Source organism: Asparagus officinalis, chromosome 8 (assembly GCF_001876935.1).
Source record: "Asparagus officinalis chromosome 8, Aspof.V1, whole genome shotgun sequence".
In the NCBI taxonomy this organism is placed as follows: domain Eukaryota; kingdom Viridiplantae; phylum Streptophyta; class Magnoliopsida; order Asparagales; family Asparagaceae; genus Asparagus; species Asparagus officinalis.
Window position 1 is genome coordinate 43,129,548 of NC_033801.1, and position 14,365 is coordinate 43,143,912.

The 14,365-nt window shown below is 30.7% G+C and overlaps 3 protein-coding genes across 3 annotated transcripts; all 3 read left to right on the plus strand.

Moving 5' to 3' along the window:
• LOC109821180 (replication protein A 70 kDa DNA-binding subunit B-like) lies at window positions 417–2,751 on the plus strand. Its single transcript, XM_020387370.1, has 8 exons — window positions 417–459; window positions 537–705; window positions 793–1,060; window positions 1,130–1,214; window positions 1,492–1,572; window positions 1,960–2,080; window positions 2,157–2,317; window positions 2,393–2,751. Exons 1-8 carry the CDS (start codon window positions 431–433, stop codon window positions 2,712–2,714), a joined length of 1,236 nt encoding a protein of 411 aa, XP_020242959.1. The 5' UTR covers window positions 417–430; the 3' UTR covers window positions 2,715–2,751.
• Window positions 4,978–8,328, plus strand: LOC109821181. Its single transcript, XM_020387371.1, has 7 exons — window positions 4,978–4,982; window positions 5,120–5,138; window positions 6,278–6,334; window positions 6,760–6,787; window positions 6,871–7,080; window positions 7,158–8,033; window positions 8,123–8,328. The coding sequence occupies exons 1-7, from the start codon at window positions 4,978–4,980 to the stop codon at window positions 8,326–8,328; spliced, it is 1,401 nt and encodes a 466-aa protein (XP_020242960.1).
• LOC109821182 lies at window positions 8,451–11,927 on the plus strand. Its single transcript, XM_020387372.1, has 3 exons — window positions 8,451–9,046; window positions 9,157–11,547; window positions 11,813–11,927. The coding sequence occupies exons 1-3, from the start codon at window positions 8,451–8,453 to the stop codon at window positions 11,925–11,927; spliced, it is 3,102 nt and encodes a 1,033-aa protein (XP_020242961.1).

Genomic DNA, 14,365 nt, shown 5'->3' on the forward strand with positions numbered 1-14,365 from the left:
AATGATCTTTATAATTAGCTATTAATATGTTAGAATAGCTATGCCGATTGAAGAATACACTAAATGACATTATTGGGTGTTACATAAAACATACATTTTAATTGAAACTTAACGCTTGCTGAATTAATAGTTACCTCAAACGGCCACGAGAGAAGAAACCAAAATGAGTATGGAAGCAATTTTCCCAATTATTTAATATGAGAATGAGTATACAGCTAAAGTACGTACATGTGTGAACACGACCACTAATCGTCAATGCCGCCAAACTTCTGCAGATGCTGAATTAATGTCATCCGTTACAATTTTTTTTTCTCTCATAACTATGTAATGAATGTTATTTACAATTTTGTCTCTTCTATCTCATATAAATATACTCCATACTCAACTTCCATCTTACCAAATCTTATCAAATCCTACCAAAAAAATAGAGATGGAAGCAACACTATGTGATTCAAAAAGGTTAGTAAAATCATGTTTTTTTTGTAAGGTATAAACTCCGCATTATCTCTATAAATTATATTTTTTTTTTCGTGAAGCCTGTCATCTGATCAAGATGGAACTAATGATCAAGCCAACATCGCGATCCGAGAGTTAAAAATTTATCAAAAACAATGGAGTATAAATGTTCGTGTCTTACGTAATACTATAGACTCCTTTAAGAATGGAGAAGGGAATAAACAAAAGCTAATTCTAATTGATGAAGAGGTGATACGAATTTCACATTGTTATTATTTCATTTAATTATCATATTACCATGATTACGTAATTTATTCTACATTGTTTATTTTGCAGGGAACACTTATCCAAGCAATTTTATTTAATAAGCTGATAGAAAAGTTCAGCGGTTTATTGATAAAGGAAGAGACGTATACTATAACCAATGGAGAAGTAAAGCCTCCAAATTTGAAATATCCAACAATTAATCCAGAAAAGGAGTTGACACTCACAACAAAGACAATCATTCGAGAAACAAAAAAAATTGTATCATTGGAAAAGTTGAAACCAACATTCCTTTCATTTAAAGATGTTTCTGCTTTTGATGATGGAATAATGCCTTTTGGTAAGTTTTTTTAAAATATTATGTGAAAAATAATTCATATTAATAATCACTAAATTTTCACTATTGCAGATGTTGTTGGATTCGTAATAACTGTGAAACCAATTTTTACCAATCCCAAATCCAAAAGAAGGGAGGTCATAATTATGAATAAAGAGTAAGAATTTAATATTATTGTTTATTATTATGTACTGATTATTGGTAAGAAAACTAATGTTTTTTAAATATTTTAGATTTGATCAAATTTCGGTGACACTATGGGGTGATTTAGCGGAGATTGAAGGATCGTCTTTGGAGAATTTGAAAGATGCGAAACCTGTTGTTGCATTGCTAAGCGTAGTTGGTAGACGCTATTTAGGTAAAAAAAAATAACGACAAGCATGGTTTTAAAATGATTTGAAAATATTTTAATTTCAAGTTTGTTTTATTTTTAGGCGAGTTTCAATTACTACAAAATCATCAACTCTGGTGCTCGTGAATCCTGAAATTCCACAATGTAGCGAAATGATAGACTGGTAAGTTGGAAAAAAAATTCATGATCAGTGAATAGATTAATTGCCAATAAATAATCACTATGGTGCAGTTGCACGTCCTAGGTATGGTTTTTGTTGGCAAGTCCAACATATACAAAAATATTATATCAAATCTTCTCAAGTTTTTTAATATTTTTTTGTCCATTGTTATTTTTTGGCCATTAACATTGAATATTTGGGTCATTTATTTCTTAAAAATATATAAACAGTAAAATAATGTAAATTCTGTCATTAAACTTTACGAATTAGAAATATAACTACATGTGGTGTAAGTTTTAACATATCTATAATTAAAGGGGCATATATAAAAAAACATTTATTAAATTAAATTATTCATTAAATTTAACTCTTACTTCTCATAAATTTTAGGCTTAAAAATTCAAACAGTGAAAGCAGTAAAAGTGTATTGTTGACAACAACAAAAAGGATTACTCAAGCAAATAGGGTCAAGCTTATTGATGTTATCAATACTTCGCCTCAATTGTCTAAGGTATGTTAAATTTAGTAATAATGAAATTTAATTAAATTAATCATCTAAGTCCTTTTGTTATTTGACTTCTCTTCAGAGTATGTTTTGCTCATTTGTGGCAAAAATTATAACAATAATCAATGCGGAAGAACCATTTTTTAGTGCATGTACAAAATGCAAAAAGGCAGTGCATGAGATTAATGGCAGCACAGCAAATTGTACAAACTGTAAAAATGGAAATTCAGATTGGACAATCAGGTTGGATAATATACACTTATTATTAGATTATTGTTAATATGTATGTACGCTTTCTTATGCAAAAAATCATTCCAGGTATAATTTGCGACTAGAGGTGAATGATGGAACAGATACAGCATATGTAACTTTATTTGACGAAGCAGAAATTTTAATTGGTTGCACAGCTATTGCATATGTAGAGATGTTTGAGGATGAATCTTCTGAATGCTACCAGAAAATGAAATCATGCTTAGAAAAGGAATATGTTTTCCTTGTGAAGATAAATGAGAAAGAAGAATCCAATCGAAAAGCAAGATGTATAATTGCGCAGGAGGTTCGAAAAGTAGAAGAAATACACCCTCCTACTGTGGAAACTGAAGAAACTGGCAGGAACAAAGTTATTGACGCCAGAAAATGACTATTTGGACTCAAGAGTGAAATGCTGAAAAAGAAAATGAAAATGGAACCAAGTACTTCAAGCAGCTGAGATTTGTAATTTTTTTTGTTATAATGTTATTTTATTCTTTAGCTGTAATGTGATCACTCTTTTTTGTCATCTTTAATAATTAGTTCTAATTTTATATGGTTAACCGTTATATTTTAATAATTAAGCTTTTAATTCGTTAGATTGTTGAAGGAGTTTCCTCTGTGTACTTTGATGACATCTCCGATTGATGGCATCCCAACATATTGGTTATCTCATTTCTTTTTTCTTGTCATTGTTACATTGCTGAAGTTGTTGTGCAGGTTGTCCTCAATTCTTATTTACTTCGGACAAATAACAACTTTTGCAACCTTGGCATATGAAATAATTTAATCTTAAGTAAAAACTTTAATTAATGCCTTGAAACTGAGGATGAACATAAGAAATTAATATGGACGTCAGAAATTAATACATATATCCTCCCTGCCACTTAGATGTGAAACTTTTGATAGGATCCTAAAGAATTGTGGCGTAGATTTGATAGAGCTAAAACCTCAGTCCACATGACCAGAAAGGATTATCCCTGGGTAATAAGAAATACTATAGTGATTCATATATAACTTCATCAGGAAATTTTTTGTTTATACTATATTGATCAATATGTAACTTGATTTCTTCTATTTTGTTTAATGGTATGCTAAATATCCCAACTTCTGTGTTATGGCTTTTATTGTCCCAATTTTTGTCTTAGGGGCTGTTTGGTTGCACATTTTTTGAGAAAACTTTTCTCAAAATATCTAACAATGGTAAATTTGTAATTAAAAGTTTTCCAGAGATTTCTGTAAATTGTGTTTGGTTCAACAAAAAATTTACAGAAATATTTTCTATAAAATATCAAAACCTACCAAATTTTACAAAAAGCAATTTTCTCTCAAAATGAGAGGAAATCACCAGAAATCTGACACATACCATATTTAATTAAAACCCTACCAAATCTTGTTCTTTTCTATAAAGTTATGAGCTATTTTCTTGGTTTGAACCAAACAACCAAAGTACAAAAAATAAGAAAATTGGTACTTTTTGATTTCTCAAAACTTTTCCTATAATTTTTTTAAGAAATACAAGAAAATCATATTTTAGGTGGAAAACATTCCCTATAATTTCTAGAAATTGAACCAAACACCCCCTTAGACAACCTCAGACCCATGTTTTTACCATAGAGATGGTCACAATCGAATGTTTCTTTTGAAATTATTTGGTAAAATAATTATGAAGTAACGATCTTACCTCATCTATTTTTTCCATTAATGATAATTCTATTACTTAATAATTATTTGGCAAGTCATTATTACTACATAATTAAGTTATAAGCAAGTCTTACTAAATAAGAATAAATAGGGTGAGCAAAACGTTTTAGGATTTGCTAAACCATTCACATTTGACAAATTATTTTTTCATTTATGATAATTCCGTTGCTTCATAATTATTTTTTCATATTTACAAAAAGTTTCTACAATTGCACCGATTTTCAAACACACGGACTTACCTCATCTATTTTTTCCATTAATGATAATTTCATTACTTAATAATTATTTGGCAAGTCATTATTACTACATAATTAAGTTATAAGGCAAGTCTTACCAAATAAGAATAAATAGGGAGAGCAAAAACGATTTTGGATTTGCTAAACCATTCTACAATTGGCAAATTATTTTTTCATTTATGATATGATAATTCCATAACTTCATAATTATTTTTACATATTTATGATAATTAGGAATAAATAGGGGGAGAAAAAACGAATCAATAATGCTAAATATCGGCTTATTTATTACTAAATACAACAATTTTATCCTGTTTAGGTCAATCACCAAAATTTATTACCTAATGAAACAAAATTCTTAAATTAAAATTGATTCCAAATCTTTAAATAAATATTTGGCAAAACTATATAATTTCTTTACAAAACATTTCTAAAATTGGCCAACTATACAAAACGTTTTTTCTCTCCCTATTTATTCCTATTTGGTAAGATTTTGCTAGCAAATAATTATTAACTAACAATGACTTACCTCATTTATAAATTATTATGAAGTAACGGTAATGACTTACCTCATTTATAAATAATTATGAATTATTGGCAAATATACTCCACAACAAATATGTGAAAGAAGGACGTTTTGTATATTAATATTTATTCCTGTTTGCTCATTTATTAAAGAAATTTCTTACCTCATTAGGTAAGAAATTGTTACTGATGAGGTAAGTAATTGTATATTAATATTTATTCCTGATTAGGTAAGAAATTGTTACTATTTGCTCATTTATAAATGAGGACGTTTTATAAATAAGGACATTTTGTATATTAATATTTATTCCTGTTTGCTTATTTATTAAAGATATTTCTTACCTCATCAGGTAAGAAATTGTTACTGATGAGGTAAGTAATTGTATATTAATATTTATTCCTGATTAGGTAAGAAATTGTTACTATTTGCTCATTTATAAATGAGGACGTTTTATAAATAAGGACGTTTTGTATATTAATATTTATTCCTGTTTGCTCATTTATTAAAGAAATTTCTTACCTCATCAGGTAAGAAATTGTTACTGATGAGGTAAGTTATTGTATATTAATATTTATTCCTGATTAGGTAAGAAATTGTTACTATTTGCTCATTTATATATATGACCTAATCAGGACGTTTTGTATATTAATATTTATTCCTGATGAAGTTATTCCTCATTTCTTTAATAAATGAGGACGTTTTGTATATTAATATTTATTCCTGATTAATTAGGTCCTATTTGCTCATTTATGAATTATTTAAAGAAATTGCATATTAATATTTATTCCTGTTTTGTTTCTCTGAATCACGTGCATTCGTTTGGTGAAATATACAAAACGTTTTTTCTCTCCTATTTTGATTTGGCTAGCAAATAATTATTAAGTAACCATTACTTACCTAATTTATGAATTATTATGAAGTAACGGTAATGACTTACCTCATTTATAAATAATTATGAATAAAATAATATATATATATATATATATATATATATATCTTAAGTGTTATAATAATATCATTTTTACTATAAATTTGTGCACGGTTCTGTTATTCATCTAAGCCAAATCTTAACAAATAATTAAGAATAAATAGGGAGAGCAAAAACGTTTCAATAATGCTAAATATTGGCTACAAGTTAATTATTACTAAATACAACAACTTTATTTTTATTAGGTCAATTACCAAAATTTCTTACCTAATGAAACACATTTCTTAAATTAAAATTTATTCCAAATCTTTAAGTAAATATCCTCAAAATATTTGAATTGCTTTCATATCTGTATAAATCCCACTCACATTCTCTCCAGAAAATTGTTCAACCACTCATCTAAACTCTAAACCTCCATTAACCTTAATATCTTTTCTCTCTATTAGAAAAAAAAAATATTAATATATCTTCTCCAAAGTTAGTTATGTTATTTTAAGAAGTATATATTTATCAAGAAGTCTAATGCTAAGTATGAGAAGCTAATAATATTTCTTTTTTAGCTTGAAGAGAACCTGGTAGAGGCAAAGGAGCAAGCATTCCACTTTTGTGAAAAGAAGGTATTTGTTTGTTGCAATATTTCTTTTTTTATTTTGGGAGTTTCTATCTATTTTTGTAGCTATATCCACATCATAATATTTTTGGAATAGGTACACGTGCTTTGCACATTCCATACCATAATTTGATAGCTAACTTAGCATATATACAACACAATACAATATGTAAAATTCATATCACCTCTTCATCACAGTAATATGAAAATGTAATTATTTCATGTAATTTTCATATTTTATTGATATCTAATTTCCATATATACAACAAAATAACTTCACATTATGAGAAATACCAAGTCAAAATATGATACTTGAAAATTCTCGCTCATCGCCAAACTAAATTTCCTTCATTCTGCATATGTATATATGAATAAATTGTTACATATAGTTACTTATATTCCATTGCTTTTACATGTGTTTCATTTCAACAGACTAGACCAGAGATGACTTTTGATGGAGGTTTGAACTATGTTCTTAATATCTAAAATGTTTCCTTCAATTCTAAAATGTAATTATTAATAAATTTTAATATAAATTTGCAGATGGAGAGACCTCAAGAAAGCGAAAGCGGAATAATTACTTCAAAGATTATTATACCAATCTCACTCAAGAAGAGCGAAATTCTTATATAAATAGATCCATTGAGAATAGGCGTGAATCAAGTCTCGGTGCATTGAATGATCATCATAGTCCTGCTAAACGACGAGTCAAGTGGTTACTTCGTGCTACACAATCAGAATATCAATTTCAAGGTATATTCAACACACTAAAATTATATAAAACTCACGGTATACAAAATTAAATACTAATCGCTTAATTTATTTTATAGGAAACACATTCTATAATCCTTCATGCTCAGAGTTACATCAAATGAAAGTAGTCCCGCACTGTATTCATTGTGGAGCAAAGAAATTCGAACATGAAGTCCCAACATTTTGCTGCGATAATGAACGAATCAAATTGGCTTCAACGCATGTCCATCCAACTCTTTACTCATTGTTCAAGTCCAACACTACAAAAGCAATAGAGTTCCGTAAAAATATCCGAAAATACAATAATCTATTCTCATTCACCTCATTTGGAGCTACTATTGATAAAAGTTTGGCATCATCGACGAACGGTGTTTATACATTTCGAGCACAAGGGCAAATTTACCACCATTTACCGGGTTTGATACCAAACACAGATAAACCTGCTTTTTTCCAATTGTACTTTCATGATTGTGATAATGAGCTTCACAATCGAATGAAAATATTGCAAAATAACATAATTGATGAGGGCGTTATGAAAATGGTAATGGAAATCTTGAAAGATAATCCATATGCTATTTTCCTTCGTTCATTGAGAGATCTTGAATCATTCAAAGATATCCGTGTTTGTATTGCTACAAATACCAACCTTGATCAACGGGTCTATAAAACACCAACATCCAATGAAGTTGTTGCCATATGGATTGAAGGGAATAATTCAAATGTTCCATTTGAAAGGGAGATTGTGATTCATGAACACTCTGGTCAAAGACATTATGTGAAGCATTATTATGGTTGCTATGATCCATTGCAATACCCGCTTTTATTTCCGAAAGGTGAATCCGGATGGCATCAAAATATCATAAAAATTGATTGCTCCATCTCCAAACAAAACAATAATTCAAGTCAATTTCGATTCTCATCGGTACAAGAACTATTACAACAAGAACAGACAGGTAATTTATCATAAATATACTTATTTTACATTTGTGGTCAATAATATTTCTTCATATATTAAATGTTAATAAATTTTTTTCCCATATAGGTGTCACTATGCCAAAGCAATCTCATGTTTCATGCAGAGAATATTATTGCTACAAGTTACAAATAAGAGAATCAGAACCATCTGTGATTTTGCTTACTGGAAGATTGTTACAACAATTTGTAGTAGACATGTATATCAAACTTGAGACAACTAGACTTGATTACTTTCGGAACAAACAATCAGAAATAAGAGCTGAAGTGTATTAAGGAATAATGGATAGTCTAACCACCGGTGAAACTCGAGGTGATCAAGTTGGGCAAAAACGGTTATCTTACCTGCATCTTTCATTGGAGGACCAAGAGACATGCGGCGTCGGTATATGGATGCAATGGCTTTGGTTCAGAGGTTTGGTAAACCAGATATTTTCATTACGATGACTTGTAATCCAGATTGGAAAGAAATAAAAGACGAACTTCTAATGGGACAAGTTGCTCAAGACAGACCTGATTTGACATCACGTGTATTCCGTTCAAAACTTGAAGACCTAAAAGATCAACTTTTTAAAAAGAATGTCTTTGGAAGAGTTGGAGCGCATGTGTATGTGATTGAATTTCAAAAAAGAGGGCTTCCACATGCTCATATCTTGGTTATATTGAAAGGTGATTGCAAAATCTTAACTCCTGACCAGTTCAATAAATATATTTCAGCAGAAATCCCAGATGTGTCTACTCATTCAAGACTTCATGAAATGGTTGTCAAACATATGATGCATGGTCCCTGTGGGAAACACCGCATGGACAGCCCTTGCATGGTTAATCAAGAATGTAGACATCATTATCCACGACCTTTTTTCTCTAAGACAATAGTTGGTAAAGATTCATATCCAATTTACATGAGGAGGAATAATGGTAGAAAAGTAAGTGTGCGTCGAGCAGAGTTGAACAACCAATGGGTTGTTCCTTATAATCCATATCTCCTTACCAGGTACAATCTTCATAATAGCTTTAAAGTTTATTATTTATGAGAACATTTCAACAAAAAATATACTATGTGAGAAAATCTCTAAATATGATATCGTCATATCTTCTTAACAGGTACAATTGCCACATTAATGTTGAGGTTTTCTCAAGTGTAAAAGTGATCAAATATTTATATAAATATATATATAAAGGGCACGACAAGATCTCTATCTACCTTGCACACAATGAAGAGCAAAATAAGTTTGATGAAATAAAACATTTCCAAGATGGGCGGTGGGTGTCAGCGCAAGAAGCATTTTGGAGAATGTATGAATTCAAGATGAATGAAACTACTCCTCCAGTTATTAGTCTTCAGTTACATCTTCCAGATAAGCAATCAATTTGTTATTGGCAACATCGAGATCTTCGTGATGTAATAGGTTCAGAAAGATCATCAAAAACTATGCTCACTGAATTCTTCACAAAATGCACAACAACTGAAAATGCAAGGAAATTTTTATACGTCGAATTTCCTGAACACTACGTGTGGAGTAACCAAGCAAAGATTTGGTCTGATCGGAAGCACAAACTTGTCATTGGTCGTATAAACGCTGCAAACCCAAAAGAAGGAGAGAGATATTATTTATGTCTATTGTTAAATCATGTGAGGGGACCTACTTCATGGGAATATCTTTTAACAATTGATGGTATTGCATATAAGTCCTTCAAGGAAGCTGCACAAAAAAGAGGATTACTAGAAGCTGATGATAGTATTTCTGATTGTTTAGTTGAGGCCACTACCTTCCAAATGCCTTATGCACTACGAAGATTATTTGCCATTATTTTAGTTTATTGCCAACCATCAAATGTAAGAAAACTATGGAACAATCATTTTGAAGCGATGACAGAAGATTTCAAGGGAGGAGTAGATGATTACATGCTACCAGCTCGTGTTGCATGGACATTAAAAAGCATTAGTCTATTCCTTGAGAGTATGGGTAAACATATTGTAGATTATGATCTACCATTACTGATACATGATGATGTTGACCAATGTCAAACTTTACCAAGAGAAATTATTGATGAAAGTGAGATAGACATTCCATTTGAAGATTTTCATGCTCAATCAAAGTTAAACCCAAGGCAAAAACAAGCCTTCGATATCATATTAGATAGAGTCAACAAAAAAAAATCTGGAATATTTTTTGTGGATGGTCCGGGAGGAACAGGTAAAACTTTTCTTTATCGTGCATTGCTTGCAAATCTAAGATCAAGAAAGATGATAGCATTAGCAACAGCGACATCAGGAGTGGCTGCAGTAATAATGCCAGGAGGGCGAACTGCACATTCACGATTCAAAATTCCAATTACTGCTAATGAAACTACAATGTGCAATATATCAAAGCAGGATGGAACATCAAAATTGATACGATTGGCATCACTTATAATATGGGATGAAGCACCTATGGCAAAAAGATTTGCGATTGAGACGGTTGACAGAACATTGAGGGATGTAATGGGTGACAAAAGAATTTTTGGTGGAAAAGTAGTCGTGTTTGGAGGTGATTTTCGTCAAGTTCTACCAGTTGTTCCACGAGGCACTAGAGCAGAAACAGTCAATGCAAGTCTTGTGAAATCATATCTCTGGGAAAAAATGGAAAAATTATCTCTCACTATTAATATGAGAGCAAGAACTGATCAAGTATTTGGAGAGTTCTTATTGCGCGTGGGGAATGGAGAGGAACCCACAATAGATGAGAATTTGATACTTCTTCCACATGAAATGGTAGTAGAATATGACAATGATGAAAACTCTGAAAAAAATTTGATTGATGCTATCTTTCCATCATTACAATCAAATTCATCATCTGCTGAATATATGACACAACGTGCTATTCTTTCAACAAGGAATGAGTATGTTGATGGACTTAATGAAAAATTAATTGCATTATTTCCTGGTGAAGCTAAAACATTCTTTAGTTTTGTTGAAGCAGTAGATGACACAAATAATTATTACCAAGAAGAGTTCTTGAACACCTTAATGCCGAATGGACTCCCGCCTCACAAGTTGATTCTTAAAAGAAATTGTTTGATCATGCTGTTACGTAATCTTGATCCATCTAATGGAATGTGCAATGGCACACGAATGATCTATAGAGGATATGAACATAATGTTATCCATGCTGAAATCACAATTGGTCAACATTCTGGTCAAAATGTCATGATTCCGAGAATACCATTATCTCCAGCTGAAAATGAGGGTTATCCATTCCAATTTCGTAGAAAACAATTTCCAATCCGACTATGTTTTGCAATGACAATAAACAAAGCGCAGGGACAAACAATACCTTATGTTGGAGTTTATTTGCCACACCATGTATTCTCACATGGTCAATTATATGTTGCATTATCAAGGGGGATATCAATGAGAACAACTAAGGTATTAGTGAAAGTTGACCAAACAAGAAGAACAACAAAAACATACGCGAAAAATATTGTGTATCCAGAAGTATTATTGCCTCAAAGGTAAATCAACTCATCAATTTCATGACTCATTATTTTTTCATTCTATGATGCACATTTTGTACAAATTAACTTTCAAACAATTATTATCTAACACAATATTCTAATATGCAACGAAGATGTGTATTAAAGTTGTTAACTATTTACAATGCAACGGACTATCTTTGATCTCAAAGGTAATTTCCCCATTTATGTAACATTTATAGTTAGGTTTGATCTTCCATAAGTTTATGATGCCTGATCATGCTCGATTCAGTTCTGTTTACAGGTCATGGACTCTACCTATTATAGATCAAACCAAATTGCCTTGCTGCAGCCCAATTCCCCATGGCTCTCTACAGTTTGACAAAGATGCATCTTTTGAAGTTGATGAATCCTGCTAAAATTGAGCTCTTTTCTGTCTATTTATATCAAACTTAAATAAGATATGATTATGCTACATTAAGTGAACATATAATTAAATAATTTCGGTTACTTCATTTATTTATAGTCTTTTTGGTCAATATACTGGTTTTTTATATGCAAAATTAGTGTTTTTTATGATGCTATTTATAACCCTATAACATCTATTTATATCATATAAATAATATATATATTATCTATGACATCTTTCACGTATATATGTTAAGTAGAAAAAAAATTAATCAATGCAATAAAAACTATAGGGCTACATATAAACATGAAAGTATTTACACGTGCAACGCACATGCATCATACTAGTGTGATAAAAAGAGAATAGTTCATATTTTATAATTGAGATTAGCTAGTGGATTAAATTCCAGATTTCTCATATTTTTAATTGAATCCTCCATCTTTTCTTTCTTGATTTTTTTAGTTCTTGATTTTCTCTTATTTGTTTCTTGATTTTTATATCCTTTATTTTTCTTTCCTTATGATTTTATTTATTCTTTTATCACATCCACTCTTTATTTCTATCATCTAAATCTCATTTATTAACTTTTGCACATATTCACAATACTCCTCATATATCTCCACAATTACAATTTTTCTCACTCCTAATTGCCATGCACACAACATAAGAACTGAATCTAATTTTCTCCTATAAACACCTTCCTCATGGGATCGATAACTTTTTTATACTATAACTTGATTAGTTGTGCACTTGCAACTTTTAGACATCATTTATGCCCCGTTAAGTTTTTGGCGCAATTGCCGGGGATGGTGTTTTAGTAGGATTTTAATTATTTTGGTTCTTTAACTTGTGTGTTTTTCTTGTGAAGAAACCACTTGGAGCTTGAAGATCACGAATTGGAGATCGAGGATTTGAAGATTTGCTTGAGTCTATCTAGTATTTTCAATTCCACCCTCTAGTTAGTCTTCACAATTAGAGACAAGTATGACTTAAATTTTTTTAATTTCGTCGATCATAATAAAATTTATCCTCCACTTGAATAATTACTAACAAGATAATAATTGAACAGTATCTCCCTTCTCACTTTTGTTGGATTGTTGACTATAATAAAAATAGATTTTTTTTATCATCATTTTGTAGTCGCTTTTAATTCATAGGGTTACATTGCATATAGTTAGTAGAAATTCACCCAAGTGATTTGAGCATCTTGATTTGACACACATTTAAAAATATTTTTAAGGGCAAAACCCCCTAATCGAGATAAGGTGAGGGATTTCATCACCCTTTCCTTAGCCCAGAAATCATTAATTCATCACTACATAAAGTCAAGCCTCTTTAAAACTCATTAGATGTTGACCTCTAAGGACTCGAGTTCATTAAGGAATAAGAAATCCTTAAGTGAACCGATTTAAGTTTACTTGAATCCGTTGGTGTCTAAGGCAAGGTTTAAGGTTTGCGTAAAGTGCTTTGTAAGGAATGATGTACTTAATCAATCTTTGATCTCCCTCTAGTACTATCCTTACCTGGCTTACTGACCGAGTAAACTTTGAACTTTTTACTAAAGGAGTTTTTAGTTAGGAGCTAGTCTAGCTGAGTTAGGCTTAACCTTAGAATTTAGGGTGATTGACAAAAGTGATTGTTTTGATTTGTTTTAGCTAGGTTTTTCTTTTTCTCATTTTTGTCTTATTGTCTTTTAATAAAAAAACTCTAACTCTTATATTTCTTTTAGAAAAAAAATTGTTTTGGTGTATGCAAGTGTGGATTAGGGATAATACTAATCGCTTAATTCGTGTTGAACCAATTGAAGAAATGACTAATCAAACCGTTCTCCAAGATATGTGTTATCTCACTAGGAATGCAATCCCTTCTTGCATTAAACCCCTTGAAGCAAATGGAACTAATTTTGAGCTTCGACTGTACTATATAAACATGCTTCCAAAATTTTTAGGAAATAAAACTGAAGATGCTTATATTTTTATCTCAGAATTTGAGGAAGTGTGCATTATGATTAAAATAAGAGAATTAACTAAACATGCAATCAAACTCAAATTTATTCCATTTGCTCTTAAGGATAAGGTAAAAAAATGGCTGTATAGTTTACTAACAAATTCCATCTCAACTTGGGATGAATCTGTCACCATTTTTCTTAAGAAAAATTTCCCAATTCATAAAACAATAAAGCTTAGAAACAACATTCAAAACTTTAAAATTATCCCGGGGGAGCCATTCTAGAAGTACTTTGATAGATTTAAGGATCTTCTCATCTAATGTCCTCATCACGGTCTCGAGAAATGGCGATTATGCCAAATAATCTATGAAGGATTAGACTATTCTTTAAAGATTTCCTTAGAATCCATGTGCTAAGGGGATTTCATGAAAAAGAATGCTAACAAAGCTTGAGAATTTCTAGAAAATCTGTCCGAGAAAACCATGTAGTGGGAACACTAT